The sequence below is a fragment of the Gouania willdenowi genome, chromosome 3 (genome assembly GCF_900634775.1).
Source record: "Gouania willdenowi chromosome 3, fGouWil2.1, whole genome shotgun sequence".
NCBI lineage: Eukaryota > Metazoa > Chordata > Actinopteri > Blenniiformes > Gobiesocidae > Gouania > Gouania willdenowi.
Window position 1 is genome coordinate 19,034,664 of NC_041046.1, and position 22,864 is coordinate 19,057,527.

General features: G+C 36.6%; 1 protein-coding gene and 1 long non-coding RNA gene across 3 annotated transcripts in view; one reads left to right on the forward strand and one right to left on the reverse strand.

Moving 5' to 3' along the window:
* Nucleotides 1–3,106: 3,106 nt before the first annotated feature.
* On the forward strand, nt 3,107–9,762 carry bcl2l10 (BCL2 like 10). The gene is made up of 3 exons (XM_028475225.1): nt 3,107–3,239; nt 4,877–5,329; nt 8,830–9,762. Exons 2-3 carry the CDS (start codon nt 4,880–4,882, stop codon nt 8,950–8,952), a joined length of 573 nt encoding a protein of 190 aa, XP_028331026.1. The 5' UTR covers nt 3,107–3,239; nt 4,877–4,879; the 3' UTR covers nt 8,953–9,762.
* A 7,700-nt stretch (nt 9,763–17,462) lies between these two features.
* LOC114480820 (uncharacterized) overlaps nt 17,463–22,864 on the reverse strand; it is an 8,274-nt gene continuing 2,872 nt past the window's right edge. The window contains exons 2-5 of one of the 2 annotated variants that reach the window (XR_003676170.1): nt 19,707–19,855; nt 19,531–19,628; nt 19,371–19,447; nt 17,463–18,266 (exon numbers count right to left, since the gene is read on the reverse strand). This is a non-coding gene — a long non-coding RNA (uncharacterized LOC114480820). Of the gene's footprint in view, nt 18,267–19,370; nt 19,448–19,530; nt 19,629–19,706; nt 19,864–22,864 lie in introns of those variants that run through there. The other variant, XR_003676169.1, reaches the window with a different exon arrangement.

Below are 22,864 nucleotides of genomic sequence, written 5' to 3' on the forward strand. Positions count from 1 at the left end.
TTATTAGGTTTTATATTTCAGGCTCAGTAATTGTGATTAATTGTAATTGAGAACTTAATTGTAATCGACCTTTTGAGGCAAAAAAATAACTGGAATTGAGTTTTAATTGGAAAAAATGCTGGCCACTGTAATCATAATTTAATTGTAACTTAATTGTAACTAAAATATTTAAATGACCCAAACCCTGGAGAACATGATAAAAAAGAATGAGAATGTTTAGGGCAATGCTATTCTTAGATTAATAAAACATTTAGTATATGTATGTTTGGGTCACATTGTAACAGTGTGTACTGAAGGGCTTTTCTACTCATGTATTTGTGACTATAAACAGAGTATATCAGCTGTTTGCAGAACAATAATAAAAGCTAAAGTCAGCAGAGTGTAGACGACACAGGTCTCAGATCAACCTCTACATTCCCTGGCTGTCAAACCCTAATGTGATCCAAAAATAACAGTGGCATTTAAATCAGTGACAGGTGCAGACGCTAGGGAGCGGTATGATAATAATAATCAGATTATTATTATTATTATTAATAATAATAATAATAATAATAATAATAATAATAATAATAATAAGGCGCGCGATCCTGCATTCAAACATCTGTCAGAGTTGACTGTAGCTTATTTTCAAGATAAACCGGTCAGTAGAAGGTTTCACATCATGTAACATGTTCACAGTTTAAACTATGTCAGGCATCCAGTAAACCTGGTTTCACTAAACCAGATAACATATAAATGTGAGGTGTTACAGTTTTCAGTTTTTCTTCAAATAAAACCAAAATATACATTTTAAAGTTACTGCAACACTAATTGTTATTTTTCCACATTGTGTCAGTAAATGGAATTCCTCACTTGTGTTCACAAATCATTGCTGATAATATTATCATGGTCACATGTCTCTAAATACTTGAACATTTACGCAAAGATTAGCTAATTTTCTTAATGGTTAACCTAATATTGTTTGCCATTCATTTTTTCTCTTAATAATGTACTGACTTCATGCTGCTGTTGGCTGATTTCTCTCCACAGAAAACAAAACACTATACAAACAATACATTGGGTGCATGGTTTATTTATGGGTGTAAATTCTATAGAATAATAATGCAAATATTAATATTGACAATATATTTACTTCTTTTTCTCAACACTCTTGTTTGAGCCAGTTTCTCTTTGTCAGTAATGACTGCTAAAGCTATTTGACATTTACCAGGTTGGATCAAACCATCAAACAATAAGGGAAAGTTAGCTTTTTTTTTTTGTTAATATTTTATTGTTTTTCTTTCAGGCTATTTGCTAGACAGCTAATTAAGTTTCACATAACCTCAGGAATATTCCAATATGAAAATAACATGTTGAGCAGAAACAATCCTGTCAATCATGAGAACAAAGTATCATTTTGTGTTACAAACTCTCCAGGAAGTGAACTCCTACATCTACTTCAGCTTCTTCCTGAAAACAGGTTGAGAAATACATAATCTGACATTTTCATTTTATTCTTTTTTACACAAAAGAAGAATTTCTGTTTTGATTTATAGTATAATTGTCATCAATACCTTTATGTGAAACCAAAAAAAAAGAAAAATGAGTGGAGAGTGAGAATCTGGAATGACAGTTTGGGAAAGTACCCAAAATATTGCCATATGCATTTTCACTTTCCATTTCTTAAAGGAGATCACTGAGATCTTTCACACACTGAGAGGAGACACACTCTGATCAGGAATTAACTCTTTTTTTTTCTTTCTCTCCTTCACTCTTATTTACAGACAAAATGAGGACACAGCTTTCCTTTGGGTACTGTTGCACTGCCTGAGTCTGTCTGTCTAAGTGTTTGATAGAGATCAGGCACAAAAAAAGAAATCCCATGCAGAAACCAAAAGCAAAATTATAGTTACTGCGCAGCAATGGTCAGGGCCAGGCAAACAAACTTCTCCTGCTGGAATGTCCCCCATTGTCGGGCAGCCAATAGTAACACCCCAAAAACACCTTACGAAGCACTTTTTTTTTAAAAGATCTCTGATTGGCTGAAAGGTTGCATCACACTCCTGGATTCCTAAGCCTATTCTACAGAGCCAAGAGAAGAACGAACAAAATAACAGGGTCCACTCAGAACACTTTGAATTACAGTATGCTCAAAGGTGATTATGGATTTTTGACCAAATGAAGCCTAAAAAAACTTACATACTGCAGCTTTAAGACTAAATACATAAGGAAAGGATTGAGAGTTCTTGACCTACATCAAAAGGTCTTCACACAACAGAGGCTTGATCCTCCCATGATCCAATTATTAGCAGCTATTATAACTGGCTGGTACATGTGTCTTCTTTTGTTATGATACGAAAGATATTTGTGATGGTCAGATATGTCATCAGAGATAATGACATACACAAATTATATAGGTCAAAGCATAGTTTTCAGAAGTTTATATCGAACTTAGAAGATATTTTACATTTAGAAATCAAACGATCAGTTATTATAGTTAGTTCGAGATGACGTTTACTGCTGATATAAAGCAATACAAATTATGTACAAGATTATTGATTTATTCATTATTATTATTCATCATTTAGGGGTCTATTGTGTCTGTTTATTTCATTCATTAAGTATATGTATGAGTTTTTAAATGTGTATTAAGTTGAATATTTAAAATAGAATTATTATTCTTTGTTAATGATTTAGATTTTGAGCATTTTGGACTTATTTATATCTGATTTGTCTCGTTGCTTACGTACTTGCTTGTGTTATGTTAGATTTCGATTAACTTGAAATCAGATGTTCTAAAACAGTTTGTTCAAAAAAATAAAAATTAAAAATAGGCTTTGAGAAAGTTGACCTGAATATATGTTATTATGGGTAAATAAGAGCTATTGGACATTTAATTATGGTATGTTAAAAAATAAACCACAATCAATCAATTGTGTGTGTGTGTGTGTGTGTGTGTGTGTGTGTGTGTGTGTGTGTGTGTGTGAATGTGTGTGAATGTGTGTGTGTGTGTGTGTGTGTGTGTGTGTGTGTGTGCGTGTGTGTGTGTGTGTGTGTGTGTGTGTGTGTGTGTGTGAGTGTGTGTGTGTGTGTGTGTGTGCGTGTGTGTGTGTGATCAATGTAGTGATGGGGGATTCCTCCGCGCGTGTGTGGCGGAGTGAGCTGATAAAGTGCATAGGGCTACAGGAAGCCGTGAACGTACCGGCGTCTCCTTCCGCCGTCTGTGAGCCAGCTCGGAGCAGACTGATACCGCTGGGAGGGTGAGCTTTTGTTCCTCTTACACACAGAAAACCTTCGAAATTCGCGTTTGTGTGAGTCCTGCACTGAACCCGGTGTGTTATCCGGGTTCTGGTGTCGGTGGTGCGGTTTGTGGCGAGGCTTTTATCGGTGAGCAGGGCCCTCTGGGTCAGCTGGAACAGCCTGCGGACGCTCCTTTGTGTTCTCCGGTTCTCTGCTGACAGACCTGGGCACAGAGAGCCAAAGACACCCGCTGAAATCTTCCCTCATTTTATGTTGTCTCTGTCTTTAATTGCAGACTTATTGGGAGTGTAATAATTTAAAGTGTTGAACCTACCTTTGCCTCGTCTGTGGTGTTTTAGCTGCTGTGTTAATGAAGCTAGTGCTAGCTGTCCGAGGGAATCACTGTTAACATGGCACCATTAGCTGTCTTTTAAAACCTCTCCTAACGTCTTTATACAACAATTTTTTATGTCTACTTGTATTTTAGTCTACAACCAAATAAATTATTCTCAATTAAAGGTTATTGTTGGGGGGTTCCCTAAAACATGCCACGGTGCAGTCAGTTAAATAGTCCTCCTACGGTTCTTGGAAACGTAGTTACCGGTAAGTGAAAGATGACGACCATTAAAAAAAAAAAAAAAAATTAAAACTACATTCGTGCTCATCTTTCATAATTTAGCAATTCCTTCAAAACACTTGACATTATTTAATGTTAATATTAAACCATCACTGTTTAAAAACCAGCACGCTTTTATGGACTAAAGAATTTAATGTCATTTGTAGCCCATATGCTAGGGCTGGGTATCGAAACAGATTTCCCGAATCGATCTGCGATTCAATTCGTTTTTGATTTGGTTAAGGATATTTCAGTCGGTACCAATTTTACTTGAATATGGAAAATATTCTCTGAGATCTAATGCTGTAAATAGTAGAAAGTAACTCTAACTTGGTGCAGCATTAAATATGATTGTTTACATTAAGAACTGAGCCCATGACTGCATTACACAGTAAAAAAAAAAAAAGAGAGAGAAAAAACCATCACAGATTAAATATCAGATTGTATGATTTTATGTTATGAATCAAAAATGGGCATTTCAAAAGAAAATAAATTCAAACATTTTAACGTATATATTGAAGATCTTTATGGTAGAAATTAACTTAAAACACCTGTACCCGTCTTGTATGTATATGTGTTTGATGAAAATTAATAATAATAAAAACGTGCAGATTTATTTTCAAAAAACAAAAATTAACATATATTTATATCCATTGAGACAGTCATGATACAGCAGTGTGTCTGTATCCTCCATATATACAGTACATATAAAGTATTTTTGTTTTATATGGTTCTCATATGTATTTATACACTTTAGTAATGATTCCAGATGAATTATAGTTTTTAAATTATATAACAGACCCCCAAGCTATGGATTTTCCCCAGCCCCCAGTTTGAGAACCACTGCTCCATGTTATCTGGATTGTCTCCCTAAATATTATTCTGCATCTAAATGCTAATAATCTCAACTATTGTTCATTACGTGTGCATTTATTACCAATGATATGACTCAACTTAGGAGCTCCTTTTCTTTTCTCAACTGTCACATGTAAGCTGCTATATTTGCTCTATTTTAAGTTTCTTATTCTCTCTAAATTGCAGAAAATGTCGTGTGGGCTGCGGTCAGAGACCCTCACCCTGGCAGAGGACTACCTGTCCCTGTGCTCAAGCCCACATTCAGCACCTCCACCTCCCAGCGAATCAGCTGCTGCCATGAGGCGGATGGCTGGAGACCTGGAGTCCCAGCATCAGGCCCGCTTCCATTCCCTGGTGCAGACCTTCCTGAGGCAGTGTGGGCCGGACCTCTGCACCAGCCTCAGGAAGGTGATGGAGGAGATGGTGGGTGACGGACACTTGAACTGGGGGAGGGTTGTATCCCTTTTCACCTTTAGCGGGGTGCTGGCCAGACAGCTGCAGGAGGAGAGGGCTGAGACCCTGGGGCTGGACCCTGGTCTGTGGCAGGAAGCAGGACAGGGGCCCAAAGAACTAGCAGAAACCATTGCTGAGTACCTGGGAGTGGAGAAGAAGGACTGGCTGCTGGAGAACAAAGGATGGGTAAGTCAAACTGTAACAGCCTCCTTCAACTTAAAATAGCAAGGAGAGGCATAAACTGCTTTCACTATGCATGTGACAATTACAAGTAGGGTTGGGCATCGTTTGGATTTTAACAATTCTGATTCCGAATTTTTATTCCTGTTCTAAACGATTCTCGGTTCCGTTTCTTTGAGTTGTACAGGTCACAGATTTCACAGGGAAAAAAAAAAATCATTTGAAAAAGCCTTTAAACAGCCTATTTTTATGAATTCACTTAGTTGATATAGTTTAATTTGGTTGATGTAATGTAACTAGGGTATTCAATTACAAAGGTTTCCAACTGTAACTGTAAAAGTGAAAGTTGCTGAAATTAAACTACAAACAAGTTGGCATCAGTCTAAAAAAACAAAGAGCTACAGGTAGATGTGAAACTAAATAAAACAAACTCAAACCCTGGAACAGTCGTGACAAATCAATCAACAGTTCTAGTTGAGAAAGATTATTATTATTCTGGATACAGTGGAAACAGAAACAATAAAAAATAGTTATATTGTGAACCTGTTTATAATATAGGGAATAATTATAAGCATAAAGAGCGTAAACCTCCAGGTATGGTACCATAATTTAGGAACTAAACTCACATAACTGAGTCAAATTGCATAAATATTGGGTAGTTACAAACCGACAATTATTTTTTAAAATTTTGCCAATAATAAAGGATAAGATAGAGATTTTTGAAACTGATCTAGCAGAATCTTAAGGCAGACATAGGCAACTATGTGGCCCCTGGTTTAATTTTGTGCAGCCCCAAAAACAAAATTCTGATACATGAGGTTAGAAGTTACTGTACATGAAGCTCCTCATAACACAGGAAACCCCAGAAACACAGGAAACGACAGAAAAATGCACAAAATGTCAACAAAAGTACACAACACATAATACACTGAACAACCACTTATACACAAAATGACGTTATTTACAAAAGGACTTAAAAGATGCACAAAATGCCAACAAAAACACACGAGGACTTAAAAAACACACAAAAAGGCAACACTGACAGGAAAATAGACGAAATTAATTCCAAAACACACAAGGTTTAAAAACTAATAAAACACCAAGAAAACCTCCACAAAAAAACTACAAAGATGAAACCATTTGTTATTTCCTGTATTAATGTTCACATTGGTCATTATTCTAAATGCTATTAATAGTGATAATGTGGCCCTCGGATCAGACAATCACATTTTTGTGGCCCCCGCTGTGATAGTTTCCCATCCCTGGTATAAGGTACATCTTTGGTTAGAATTCAGTCAAAATCTATTTAGTAGTTTCTGACCTAATGCTGCTAACAGTCAAACAACAATGGTTAAAACATGAGGAATAACAGGAAAGAGATTAGTCACCTGGTGACGTTTATAAATTATAAAGAAAGTTTAGCAGCTTTATTTTAATGAGACTTCTCTATGTTTTAGTCCAACAATCTGAAAATATAAGTAGAAACACATGCAAGTAGACGTGAACAGTTACCATAGCGATTAAAGGCTTAATCACAGACTATGTGCCTGTTTTATGGGAATGTTAAAAGGAATTTTGAATGAAATAAAGTTCTCTTAAACAAAACACACCATTATGAATGCAGCCCCCCCCCCCACGCACACACGCACACGCATACAAATGTCCGTTGACTTCTTCCTCCTCCTTTCATCAGCCAGCAGCTGGTTCTTGCACACACAACCAGATCATCCAGATGGACGGAGCAGTGCTAGTCAAAGCCTTAGTGTTGAAACAAGCAGCTGTAAAACACCTGCTGCTGAGAGCAGGTGCAGCACTGGGTCAACATGACAAATCAATACAGAGTAGAACGCTCACTACAGCCATTACTGTGCTCACAGGAAGTAGCACCACTTAGCTGGTTCAGGTTGTTCTACTAGTTGGAGACTGGGAGTGTAATAGGTGGAAACTGGTTTAACTACTAGTGGTGTCCCATTACATAGATATACTAAATCAGCATGAGTTATACGTACTTTTATAGCTAATTTCATAATGTTAGATGAGGCTTGATGAAATGCAGTGTTGGGGGTAATTATTCAAAAAGTAATTTCTTACTACTGTAAATTCTAGTGAGATTAGATTACTTTACTAGTTACTGCTTTTGGAAAGGAACTTCACTACTTATTAATTTATTTTCCTGTTTCTTAATTTACCATGTAAATATATTGACAAACATCGTTTAGCTGAGACAGGACGTGTTTATGGATTGATTGATTATTGATTTTCTACCTTTTTTTAATCCCACAATGGAAAAATACACTTGTTACAGTAAACAGATAAAAAGTAAAAGTGAAATATACAATACATACCAAGTAAGTATTAATAAATGTGATAAGGTGACATCTATAGTGGCTGTGTGCTATTACTGCTCTACCGTGAGATCAGACTATACAATGGACAATATAGGTAACGCCGGAAAGCGCCTTTCTAAGCCTGGGCGATAAAATGATAGTGATATAGAGATGTAATCAATATCAATAGGACATTTTTGCGATAGAATGGAGATAATTTCACTGAACTCCGTTAGAAAAAATCCGGAAAAGACCCACAACTGCAAGGCATTCTGGGGGATGTAGGCAGAGGAATGGCTTTAGCCACTCTGCAGTAGCTGTAACATTAGTAGTTTTCATGTTTCACCACCTGAAATAATGACTCGAGCTAACGACGAGGTCAGTGCATGGAAGGATAAAAGCAACATGTCACATGTCGTGTGATAAAAATAATTTAATTATATTTCACGTGTTCACAGACAAAGCTGGTCCCATTAGTCAGTAATGTAACTATTGTGATTATTACACCTAATTATCCTGTTACTACTGCTTTAAGTAATTCATGATTAAACCAATTTGAACTTTGCATAACGTGGATGGCTGTTCATCATAGGAATGGGATCCACACAAGGTTCCTGCTGCTTAACAGAAGGTTTTCCTTGCCGCCATGATGAATTCATGTTGGGTGTGGGATACATATGTATGTGTATATACGTATATATGCATATGTGTGTATCCATAAAATGAAGAGTCCGTCCTTAAGACTGCTCTACTGTAAAGTGCCTTGAGATACCATTGGTTATGATTTGGCGCTATACAAATAAAGATTGATTGATTGATTGATTTGAGGAGTTAATTCTTTTAATTGAGGTTTTTTAGTTTTTTTTTTTTTCCATAAAGATTACGTTTAAAATAAAAATATTAAAATTTTGCATTTTTTTCTTCTTATTTTGATTAGGTTAAAAAAAAAAAAAAACTAATCAATAATTATTGATATCGACTGATATGAATAGACCCTGTTTCTGTTAAGAGTGAATGCAAAACCACACACAACCAAAGCAATAAATAAAATGGTTTTTCAAATTGCACTTGCAATAGGACAAGACAATCCCCGGCTTTATGCTGGAGTCGTCGTAAAGACAGATGTTTGTTTTTTAATAGAGAGAGACGTGTTCTGATTGGTGTTTTCTCCCCCCACAGGAAGGTTTCTGTGCGTACTCCCGTAGAACCACAGAGGTGAACCACGACCTCTCCATGAAGACGGCTCTGTTTGCTGCTGCCGGTGTGGGCATCGCTGGCCTCACCTTCCTCCTGGTGCGCTAGCTATCTGTCCCATGCACTTCTCTCACACCTCCATTTTACTATGTTTTTTTTTTTTGGTTTGTTTTATTTAAAAAAAAAAATTTTGGGACACAATTTCATAACCATTGAATTTCTCTAAAATGCTGCGAAACAGCTCCAATCTGTCAAGATATCACGCTGGTGATGTCATCATTGACTGAATGTTTGCACAAACTCCGAGCCCGTCCAAACTGACTGACACACACACACACACACACACACACACACACACACACAGCAACATTTGTCACTCACTCCTTAAGATTGTAAAATTAAATGTCAATGCCTTGAGACGTTTTGGAGCCGGTGAGAGGAGATGTTTGGTGATTTTTCCTAAAGCACACGCCTCTGCCTGGTGACACCTCGCTCTAAAGCTTCTTCTTCAGCTGAGCAGCTAAACCTAATTTACCCCCATGTTTTTTAAAACTATCAGCTGCCTTTTTATTGATGTTTACCTGAGTTGTGTATGTGGTATAGAGACATTCTAGTGTAGAATGTATAAATTAATATATTATATTTATATAACATGAGAGCGAAAGTGGCGGCCCTTTGTTTTTGTTTTGTTCTAGCAGCTCCACGGCTGACTCGATAGTTTCAACTTTGTCCTGCATTCATGTGAAACGGGTCAGTAACATTGACCTCACAATGGTGCTATTATTATTAATTCTATAGTGTGAACTGTTTCATTTTCAAACTGGGACCAATCTAACATATCGATGATAAACCCTGACCCCAAATCTCTTAAACATTATATTTTTACATCCTTTCTCTTATTTATTTGTCACTGTTTTTTTTTTGTAATAAAAGGATACAAGCTTGGACTTAGTGTTTTGTGTTTTATGATGAGTCACTTTATAGGCCTTTGAATGTGTGCATGAGTCAGAAGTGGGTGGAGCCTCTTCTGTGAAGACATGTGTCATGAATAAGATATGGTCTGCTGTCTGTGCACCACTCACTTCTAATGCAGCTGCACCACAAATATGCAGCAGCTAAACAAATATGTTTTTTTTTAAAAGGTTAGTAAAGTTCAGGAAGTCTGGATCCAAATAGAACAGCCAGGGATGGGCTCAATTATATTTTATATCTTCAATTATCCAAGTTCAATAACAACTCGATTACAGTGACTGGCATTTAAAAAAAATAATCTCAAAGTCAATTACAATTATCTTCTCAATTATGTTGAATTACAGTTAATCACAATTTTCAAACTTAAAATAACCCCATAAAAATGATCCTGTTGTGTTAGCTTTCTGTTAGCATCTCTTATAATGGATCGGTTTTGACCCATGTCTAAAATCAGCTGTAAAATACAGTAAAAAATATGATCTATAATAATTTTCTCATTTATTGGTTATTTTGTTAGGCTTCCTTATCAATGAAAAATATTGGTAATATTTTCGATGTGGGCGCCATTTAAAAAAAAAAAGGTAAAATGATCCTAAGAAGAAAGTGGGTAAAGTTGATATGAAACATAATTTAATAGTTACCTACGTACTGTATGTGTAAGCCATAGAACTGTAACACGATTCCTCAGTTTGGTATTTAATTAGATTGTAATTGACAGCTTTTATTTAATTTCCATGCCAAATAAAAAGTAAATTATTGGAACTCAATTACGAATATCGGTGACAGATTTTTTTTTTTCAATTACAATTCTAATTATGTCATAACTAATTCAATTACACAATTATAATTCACCCCAACCCTGAACAGAGCAGTGAATTAGAAATGCTCCTGTACAGCAGTGATGGCTCACACTTTCATAATAAACATTGTTTATTAAATAATGTCATAATGAAACTGAAGGCATGCCTCATATCTGCTATGACTGAATAATAAAGTTGTATTACAGAAGGACTGGATGTGTTCCAGGGATGAAATCAAAAGCGTAACTAGCTTTTATTTCTACACAAACATGATAAATATGTTGTAACCTGACATTTTATTCATGTTTTTTTTTTAAACAAGGTTTTTCAGGAAATTTCTATTTTTAAAAAGTAATAAAACATAGAATTTGATTCTAGAGTTGTGAGTAAATGGATTTTCACTCACATGGAAGGTTTCTGGTTTATTGTGACCACCTCACGGCTTTCTGAGGCTGATGTACGGGAAACAATATTTAACCAGAAATGTCATTCAATCCAGTTTAAACATGTAATTTGATGCCTTTATTCAGGATGTGTTTGTTGGTGCATGTTAAATGGAATGGGGTGGGAACACTCAACTGTCAGATCACATCTCCTCCTTTACAGTATATACTCCTTTTGTAGAGTTTAATTATAGGATTTACATTCCAGACAAGCCTTGTGGCTTTCTTTACAGTTCCACATATAACAGTGTTTCCATGATCCTACTGGACCTGTTTTTACCTAAAACTCAAAAATGGAAACATCTAATAATTAGATGTTGTCAGATGTGAAAGTAACTGATTACTATACTCACGTTACTGTAATAGAGTTTTTATGGGCACTTGTACTTTTTGGAGTATATTTCTAAATCAGTAATTGTACTTGTACTTAAGTAAGTTTTAAAAAAAAATGAGAAAAGTAACTTGTTACATTTCTACACCCAACCGTCACCGAGTAAATCGTTATTATTTTTAGTTTTAAAATGATCAGCGAACATTGAGAAACTACAACAATCAAATGCATCACATCATAACCGACCAACCAGATTAAATGTAATGTACGGCACCAAAACAGACACAAAACTCTAAAATATTAGTTTTAGAGTTCATAAATGTAGCTATACTTGGAGCCTGAGAATGTATTATTATTATTTGTAATTAAATTTATTTGTGCTATTTATTTATTTATTTTTTGAATGTACATTTGGCCAAACTTATTTTATACAGATGCCTTTGTGGAAAATAAATGAAGTTCCAATTGTGGTACATTTGGTTTCTTCCTTTTTAAGTTTATACATGAGATGTTTACTGTATGTAAGGGAACCCTGATAAGATTTATTACCATAAATAAAGTAACTAGTAAATTTTACTTTGAGTACTATTTAATGGAGCTACTTTATACTTGTACTTGAGTACAATTTCAATCAAGTAACAGTACATCTACTTGAGTACAATACTGTATATCAGTATTCTTTACACCTCTGGATACTGTATTATTTAAACTCTCTACACACACACACAGTCTAGATTTTACAAGTATTTATTGAATTTGATAAGTGATTATACATGACATTGTTCAAAACATTCTAAGTAAATATAACACCTAGAAATAACTACTGGAGAATACATGATGCAATTGTTGTCATGGCAATAGAGATAAATGCTTTGATTTAAAATCAGATATTAAGTGTGTAGTTTCCTGTTCCCTATATGAGTGAGTGTGTGTGTGTGTGTGTGTGTGTGTGTGTGTGTGTGTGTGTGTGTGTTTTCCTGGATTTAAAGAGCAGACCTTCAGACTCTGGTCTGCTGAGCAGCTTCTGGATTAGCATCATGTTCACACCGCCTGTGTTTTAAGCGTGAACAATCATAAACAGAAGTGCTGTGCAACAGGATGGAACAATGCTAGCACCAACATTTTAACCTCACTTTTTTTAAACGCTGATCTTATCGTTTATGTGTTCTAGCAGAGATTTAAAAAAACAACTACTGTTCTCAGTGTGAGTCCAGCTGCTGTTTCCACCTCTGCTTCTTTAACGTCAGGAACCTCTAGCACATGATGAACTAGTAATCCATGGAGTCACCTGCAAGCAGCACATGGACACACAATGATGCAATGTAGAAATAAAAGAGTACATGTAAATATACTTAGAATTATAGCTGCTGTGGGCTTTTTTGATAAGTAGGGCTGGGCCATATTCAAAACTCATATATCGATGTTTTTCCTCAAAATGGCGATATACGATTTAAATCTTGACGTTTTTAAATCAAATAAAATCTCACCAGAAAGACAATTCTGGGATAAATTTGCTGATTCAAAATGCCACACAGGCTCATGTATTAACGAAAAGCTGCATATTTATATTTGCCACTTTTGGCTTTTTCTTTAATATGGGACAGCACGTGTGAGTGAGTTCTGTAGTGTGGCTTGTTTAGGGGAACGTCTGCGTTAGGACACACTCAGAGATCCATCTAACTGATCCATCTTCCATGATGTTCTGAGAAGTAGGAAAGGTAGCGACTCCTAAAATGAGTATTTTAATACAAAATAAGCCTTAAAATAAAAATATGTTGATAAAGGCGATATTGTAATTTTCTATATCACCAAAATAGAAAAGTTGATGTATCTTGAGTCTCGATATATTGCCCAGCCCTATTGATAATCCTTTGGTCAGATGAATCTAGTGCTGGACCAGGACTGTGTTCAGGTGATTAAATGGAACTTACCACCTGAGGATTTGGTAACTGTCTGGTCTGAAGCGTGGAATGGACCATCTGGCCATTTACATGCACCTCAAAGCTGCCTGAGCAGGAGGAAACATAGAGAGGATCAATAAAACACAATCACATCCAATAGAAACATCAACCAGGGTTGGGGTCAATTACATTTTTCTCAAATACAATTACGTCTTCAATTATCCATGTTCAAATACAACTCAATTCTGATTACGGTAACCAACATTTTTTTCCCAATTACAATAATTTTTTCCTCCCTAAAGGGCAATTACAATTACTAAAGTTCAATTACAAATAATCCCAATTACTGAGCCTTTAATAAATAACAACATAAAACGTATCCTTCCTCATGTGTTAGCTTTCTGTTATGATAATGGGTCAGTTTTGACTCAGCTTTAAAATACACTAAAAAATACTATCTATCATCTAATTTGTTTCTCATCTCTTGGTTACATTAGGCTTCTTTAACCATGAAAATATTGATATTAATATTTCTGAGCCTGTTTTCTGTCACTATACCCTTAGATTTAAATTCTGTTAAAAATGGTAAAATGATCCTGGATATTCACTGACAGGTAGTAGGGCTGCACGATTATGGCCAAAATGATAATCATGATTATAATGATCAATATTGTAATCCCGATTATAATCCCCCAATTAATTATTATGTTAGGAAAAAAATCTGTGTTTTTATTGCATTACTTTTAAACAAACAACACAGCAAATCCAGCATGCTTAAATTAAGACTGTCAGATTTCAACACTTTTAAAGTGTCTATATGGGTCCACCCCAGAGCGTGTTGACGTGACGGATTTCGCCTATTGTGGGTTTTTTTAGAACGTAAACCCCGCGATAAATGAGGAACTACTGTATTTAAGTTAGCCAAAAATGTGAATGTTCACCTGCACGGTTTTTTAAAACTATTGTTTTGCCCGCAAACAATGAACTTCGGTGCTAAACCAGACTTATATGCCATATCACGAAGCAATGTGGCTAATGCTTATCACACAGGGCGACTCAGCCCAAAATAATAATGACAAATACAAACAGATGAAAATGACTAACCAAGCGTGGCAAACACCTCAGTCATGTGGAAAGAAAATTGTTCTGAATGTTCGCTTTGGTGAGAGCCTGTGATGCTGGGGGCGGAGTCAGTGAATTTACTCTTTTAGTGTTAATAGACACTGTGGGAGTTTAGAGTTAAATCATAAAGAGTTATTGTTTTCATTGAAACACCTCCAGATTTGATATAGAAACACTCTGTTTTAACACTCGATTTTAACTACTAATATTATACACATAAAAATAATGTGACTCTATTAGAGTAAAATTAACTCTGCTTTTGTACAAAGTCTGCCAACACCAAAAATGTAACACTTTTGAATTTGCTGTGTATATGTGTACAATTTACAGTGCAAAATTGAGCTTTAAATAACAATTCTACTAAAAACATAGTTTGAAAAATAACCAAAGAATTTAAAATGTACCAAAGGTTAACTGAAGCCATATTTGGAATGTAAACATTGCTGACGATCAAGTTCATTTAATCGTGACAACAAACATTGCGATCATAATTAAAATTCAGTTAAAGCTGCACTACCTGATTCTTGAACCATGACAGAGGGGCGTGGCTGAATTCTAATTGTAAATCCCGCCCCCTACTCTGATAGTCCCTCCCAGTCTCCTCCTTTCACGGAAGTGCACTAAATCGCACACGAGAGCTGGACGTGCGCTACCGATAAAACGCGTCGCCACACAAAAGGACGCAGACAAAATATAGGAAAGTCCAACGTTAGTCCATCACAGCAGCCAATGAGGAGGCTCCTTCATGGGCTCTGCTCACCCCTCCTTTCTCTAAATCATGTGATTGGAGCTGGAGGGCGTGACCGCAAGATTTTGTCTTTCATGAACTAAAATATTGAATTATATTCACGCAGACGTACAATTTTTTCAGAAACGATTACTTTTACGATATAAATAAATCGAGAACCACGGCTTTAATTGTGCAGCCCTAACAGGTCGTGGGAAAAGTTGATATGAAACATATTTGAACAAACTCAACGATCTCAACTCAATTACGAATAGAATTATAATTACATCATAATTGTAATGAGCTACCAATTGTGCGATTACAATTACAACTGAGTCCGACCCTGAGATGAACACATGCTTACTTGGCCTTCCAACTTGTCCAGTCACTGAAACGCTCTTGTTTTTCTCAAAGTACTTCTGAAAGGTCTTGAAATGGCCCTGGCTCTCTGAGCTGTGGAAGAACGCCTGGTGTTAGAGCGTGTGTATATGCTCACTGCTTTTAAACTAACTATATGTGTACAATTCACAGTGCAAAATACAGCTTTAAATAACAATTATACTAAAAACATCCCCTGTGTGTGTGTGTGTGTGTGTGTGATACTCACCCATACTCTATCCACACCTGTGCCATAGAGATGCTGGTTAATGTGGGATCCTTTAGTGGAGATGTGAAGACGATTCCTGGCTCAGATGAAATAAACACAGATATGATAGCAGGGCTTTATTATAGAGGAAACCACACCCTGTGGAAGGAGTGTTCTGCTCATCTGGTTTTAAGGTCAACAGACACTGTCTTATTAACCATTTATTGGCTGTTTTTTGGGGGGGTTCCAGTAAACACTTTGCTCACGGAACCTGCACACTGTAAAACATAAACTTTTACATAATAGATAGACATAATATTTGACTTCTTTGGAAATCTCCTAAGGTGCCTTCAGGGTCCCCGTGGTTACGAGATGTTTTGTCATTTCATAAACTGGAGAAAATCTCTCTTTTTTTTTTCAGCTAAAGACAATAAAGAACAATTTCATATAAAATGGGGCCCTTTTATGGACTAGTGCCAGAGGTGTAAACAAGTATAAAAAAATCATACATAAAATACTCAAGTACCAGTAAAAAGTATCTCTAGTAAATAGTGTTCAAAGTAAAAGTCACTCGTTACTTTCACACTTATACAGTAAACACCTCGTGTATAAACTTAAAAATGATTTTCCACAAAGGCATCTGTATAAAATAAAAGGTTTGTCAAAATGTACAATTGTTTTTCTTAAATAAAATAACAGCAATGAATTCAATTCAAAAATAATAAATTCATTCTCAGGCTCTAAGTATAGATACATTTATGAACTCTAAAACATGTAAATGTGCCAACATAATGGGTAGAAACCACAACCTGAACCATTGAAAGTGGCTTTGATCAGAAACGGCACGACGAACAACATATGGATTATGATCAATGTGAGACCATGAAACGGAAATTTAAAAAAAAAAAATGATAAATTACACAGTAACGTTTGGATGTAGAAATGTAATGAATTACTTTACTTCTTTTGAAATGTACTTAAGTACAAGTATAATTACTGATTTAGAAATATACTCTATAAAGTACAAGTACCTATAAAAGCTACTCAGTTACAGTAACGTGAGTACTTGTAATCTGTTACTTTCATCTCTGAATACTGCAAATCCTTGCCCCCCCCCCCTTTGTTTTATTATGTATGTACGGTTATAGTTTAGTATTTGATACATGTAAAAAAATCATGTGTGTGTGTCTCTGTGGTGTGTATCAATAGTTGTAGTGAGTGACGTGTGTCTTTGTTTGAAAATATTGTATACAAGGGAAAACTGTTGTTTGAAATGTATCCTAATAAACAGATAATTATTAATAATAATAATAAAGTATTCCAGAGTGGAGCAGCTAGTCCCAGCAGGTCTGGTCTTGCTGTTTCAGCTGGAGGTGCTGTCAGTGTTACACAGGGGTATACGTGTCTCTGTGGATTTGTTTATCAGGATATTTCTGTACAGAAAGATCATCCGAGCTATATAAATGTCATCAGAGTGGCAGCCTCGGGGCTTTCCACCTCTGCTGATCACCAAGGTAATAATTTAGTAGGAATGTTTGTCAGAGCAGGTCAGTGAATTCAGTCTGTACAGGTGTGTCTGTACCTAGTGTTGGACTGACAAACAGTGAGCTTTGAACCTGTTATCTACTGACATCATGTAGGAAGGACCAGGTACATCATGTTAAAGCCAAACAGTCTTTTGCTTTTAAATTAATATGAAAATAAATAAACACACACACACACACACACACACAGAGTCCAAATCTTATAAGTTTTATTTTATTGAATTTCAGGACCGTAATTACGTTATGTCAGAGTGAGATTACACTTAGATGCTCCAGTGCCTTAAAACTATTTACCAAAATCTATAAAACACCCAGAAATGACTTTTAGAACTTTCACACCCACATACAGAACAGTTCACCTCATATCTAGAACTCAGTATTAAACATGTTTGATCATAAATTCACCCTCCACCATCACATTTATATTAGAAAGCTTGTAGGCCTTTACCGTATGTTTTCCGCAAGTTTAATTTATGATACAGCAGTTGTCATGGCAATGGAGAAAAAATATTTGATTTATAGTCAGATAGAAAGTGAGTAGTTTCCCCATTCCCTGTGTGTGTGTGTGTGTGTGTGTGTGTGTGTGTGCGTGTGTGTGTGTGTGTGTGTGTGTGTGTGTGTGTGTGTGTGTGTGTGCGTGTGTGTGTGTGTGTGTCCTGGTCAGACTGGTCTGCTGAGCAGCTTCTGGATTAGCATCATGTTCACACCGCCTGTGTTTTAAGCGTGAACAATCATAAACAGAAGTGCAGCCCAGCGTCCCATTCACCCAGAGCTTCTCCCATCAACCCCTACTGTGCACCAGGATGGAATCATGCTATAGCAGATGCAACATTTGAGATGTTTTAAATGCTGCTCGTAGTAGCAGAGATAAAAGCAGCCACTGTCCTCGGTGTGAGTCCAGCTGCTGTTTTCATCCCTGCGTCTTTAACGTCAGGATCTTCTCTGCTGCACTGGTGCAGTGTATCCTCCACATGATGACTGCACCATGGTGCCCACCTGGAAAAAACACCAAACAATTACATGATGTATCAGCAAATCTTGCCATTTGTATTATGTTAAAGTCGTATGAGAGCATCCAAAGGCTCAAAGGCAGCATTCATATTATGTGCTTTTCTTTGCACAACCACACAACTTTAACCATCACTGCTACCATTTAGGGCTGGGCGATATGGACCAAAACTCATATCTCTATTTTTTTTTCTTAAATGGCGATATACAATATAAATCTTGATATTCTTCATTTGATCAGAAAGACTGGGTTCCATTTACTGATGAAAAATTCCACACAGGCACAATTAGTGACAATATGTGCCAATTGTGGCTTTTTCTCTTCTAAGGGACAGCATGTGTGAGTGAGTTCTGTAGTGTGGCTTGCTATGGGGAAGGTCTGGGTTAGGCCACACGCAGAAATCTATTTACCTGTGCTTTTCATTCTGTATTTTATTACAAAATGAGCTATAAAAGAGTTGTAATTTTCTATATAGCCAAAATAGAAAACTCAATATATCTTGAATCTCAATATATTGCCCAGCACTATCTAGTCTGACTATCTAGTCAGCGGACCATCAGCTCATTTGTTGTAGTGCAAAGAAACTGTTGCACATTCACTAAAAAATCTCAGAGATAATTTATTTTAAACCATGTTTAAGATCTAGAAATCTGTTGTAAACATTTAGGAGTGTTCATCCGACATAAATAGAGGATCTTTGGCAGGTCCTACAATACAAAACAAAGCAGAGCAAGACTGCAGCGTGAAGTCGTGCACCTTACCAACCACAGTCCTAAAGGTGCATCAAGGCATTTATGATGTACGTTAGAGTTAGAAAATCATAAATTCAAGGAAAAGCACAAATGCAAAATAACTAACAAAAATATGATTTAATTGTTGTTTTTTAAGTTAATGTAAGTCAACAAAACTTAATATTTTTCAGTCAATTTGAATTCATTAGGGTTAGGGTTTCTTCATTCTTTTCACAGTTTCACGTTAAATGTGGGAGACCCTGAGATGACATTCAAAACACAAAGTTCTTGAATATTTTCTTTTACCTCTAAGACACTTTCAACATCTCACGGGAGTGACAAAGTAAAAGAGTGACTAACCCACTGAGGATTGGGAAAGGATCCATTCTGAAGCTTGGAGTAGATCACCTTGTTGTTTACCGACACCTCAAAGCTGTCTGAAAGCACAGAACAGGGTTGGCAAGTCTCGCTCACACGCACCAACATTTATAGTCAAAGAAGTCGTCAAACAGCTGCTCACTTGGCCTCCCAATGCGGCCGGACACCTGTGCATTTGGACTGTAGTATTTAACCCAAGAATACACTTGGTTAAAATACTGCTGGTAGCCTCATCCTTGACTGTGACAATAATCAGAGAACTTGGTGTTAGACTGTTTTAAGTAGCAGTAGCGTGATAGCAGTCTTTCTACTACTCACCAGTACTCCACTGTGACCTGTGCCATGGTGCTGCTGCTGCTGCTTAGAAGGGATTCTCCAGCAAAGCAAGAGATGTGAAGACGAAGACGGACTTAGAGGAACTGAACAATGTTGTGACTTTAGGACGTTTTCATAAAGGAAGCCCCACCCTGTGAAACCACATGTTCGGCTCATATTCAGCTAAAACAGGAAACATTGTTCAGTGAAGCAACACTCAGCTTCTCTGCAGGCTTCTACTTGCTCTTTGGCTGGAGGTGTTATCACACACTTGACGTACATGTCTCCGTTTGATTGGAAGTCGTCTAAAGATTCCAAGGACATGAATAAAACGTGAGAATCAACACTCACAATGTCTATCTTTTTGAACCCACGTTAAAAGTTTTACTTTTCTCGACTGCTTATGTGGAATATTTTAAATCTGATTTCAAAAATATATTTTTTAGATTCTTTCTTCTCAATTTTGTTGTTTTTAAACTCTGTTTTGGTTTTCGTATGTAAAGCACATTGAATTATCATTATGGAATGGTGAAAAACTAAAGCACATGCAAATTGTTCTCTAACAGGCTGAATGGTTGCTCACGCTCACCTTCCACTCAGAAATCAACATTAATCCAAAATATGAAATTGTTAAGTTTATGCAAGATTTAGGCCGACCTACCATTGTAGGCATACACATGTACAACACATGTGGCTAAAAATGTCTCAGATCCATTTTTCTTGAACGACAGAGTTCTCTGTTTTTATGTCATCATGAGTTTCCATGGACACTCAGATGAGGGGGTCTCTTTAAATGTGGAAGTCATCTGAAGATTCCAAGTATATGAATAAAACATGTGAGAATCGACAGTCCCAAGTTGTTCTTTTCTCTACTGCTTATGTCTGAGAGGAACATTTGTAATCATTTTATTTTTTACAATTTAAAATATATATTTTTTTAAATGATTTCTTCTCAATTTTGTTATTTTGAAACTTTAACATTTTCGTTTGCACTTTTTTAATATTTAAAGCACTTTGAATTATCGATCTCATCTATGTATCTATAAAAGCAAGGAATCGCTGTCTGTGTGTTTTCCTCAAATGTCTCTGCGTATCAGGATCAGACTGACCTGAGACTTTCAACATGGCTGCTGCTTGATTCAAGGGTTTGCAACGTCGGATTTGTTTGGACGCCCCATCCCCCCGTGCCCCACCTCCTGAATCGACGGACTCAGTGATGTCATCAGTCCTAGCTCTACAGTGAGCTCAACAGTGATGATGTCATCAGTTATAACCTCTACAGTGATGATGTCATCAGTCCTACCTCCACAGTGATGATATCATCCCTATGTTCCAATCTTCTAATGTTCTAATATTCCAATGTTCCAATGTATTATAGAGAGATGTCATCAGTCCTACCTCTTAAAAGCAAGAAGAAGAAGAAGAAGAAGAAGAAGAAGAAGAATGTCTGTAGGCGGTAATGCTACTTGCCTTGGTTGCCAACCGCCGTAAAACGACACAGAAGAAGAAGAATGTCTGTGTGTCTGAGTGTGTGTTCCTCAAATATCTCTGTAGATCAGCTTCTATAATTATCAGTTTAGATAATTACTGATGTTAATAGTGGTGAAGTTAGACTCAATAACAGCAGACAAATTAATCAACTCTAAACAAAATCACAATTTTCATTTGCCAATATTAAACTTAATCCTGTAGTTTTTTTTTTCTTTTGCAGTCAAGAAAATAATAAATCAGACTGAACTGAGAGTTTCAACATGGCTGCTGCTTGGTTGAAGGGTGTGCGACGTTGAATTTGTTTGGACTGCAGTGATACCCTTAATAAATCATTTCATAAATGCTTTACAAATTCCGTGTGCATCTAAACTGACTGTTGTGGATTAACGACACAAAAGCTGATGCAAATTGCTCTCTAACAGATCTAGACAAACTTCAGAGTTCAGCAGCCAGACACAGGGCTTTGTGCTTAAAGGGGAAGTGAAACACTCCAATGGGTCTCCTTGAGTTCTTTATTTCATACAATAACTGCGTTAAAACAAGTACTGTATATATTTAGTTTGTTATATTCATAATTTATTTTTGCCCTAAAGTCAAGCTGCAGCATTACCATGTCGTGAGATAAACGTTTCATGAAAAACCTTATCTGAATAAAAAAAACCTCAACTTTAACATTCTATTCTAAAAGGAGACAAAGTGAATCATTATCTGTAGCCAATCAGGCCAAGGCCTGGGGCTTTATATGGAACCCTATGATGACATGAGTAATCCTGTTGTACTGTTCTAGTTCCTTCTGTCAGCTCTTCAGGTGTTGACTATCCTCTTCTCCTTCTCTGCCTTCTGTAGACCTTCAGCTCTTTTCTTCCACCAGCCCAACAGGCAGGAAGCTAGTTTGTTCTTCTTCTCAAAGACCCTTCATTCACTGTTTCCTCTTCTGGACACATTGCTCCTTGGCTGTTGGTTCTCTGGACGTTCTTTGAGAAAGCTTTCTGCTATCAAGCTCAGGATCAGACGGTGTCTTGTTAGGGCTGGCTCAGGTTATTCTGAAACCTTCATATTGATAGGAAACTGAACAAAACATCTACTAATATCACTATGCTTGGTCCACAGAACATAAAAAACAACCATACACTTTATATTATTAAAAGGAAATATCGTGAACCAACCAACAACAGGAATGGTCAGATGTTTAAGCAGGGTCGGGCCAGATGTGGGGCTACAAAACCGCCTTAGAGGGGGTTGCGGTACCTTTTCACCAACCAAACAGAAAGGGTTGGAAAAAACGTCATTTTAGCGACTTGACTTCCGTCAAAGTCAAAGTAGAAGTAATCCTAATCCTAATCCTAATCCTAATCCTAATCCTAATCCTAACCCTAATCCTAATCCTAATCCTAATCCTAATCCTAATCCTAATCCTAATCCTAATCCTAATCTCTTTTTGCTGCTGGTCAGATGAAATACCGATCGAGATTGGACGTTAAGTTACAATTCAGAAGCAAACAAGCAGAATGGGGTGTTTCTGCCTTTGAAGGGGGTGTACCCGCTGACAAACTAAAACGCCTCTTTTTGCTGACGGTCAGGTGATATTGAGGTGTTCTTCATCCTTTCTGAGAGTATGGTTCCCGTGTCGAGAAGCTGAACTCATGCACTTGTTTCAGAATAACTATTGT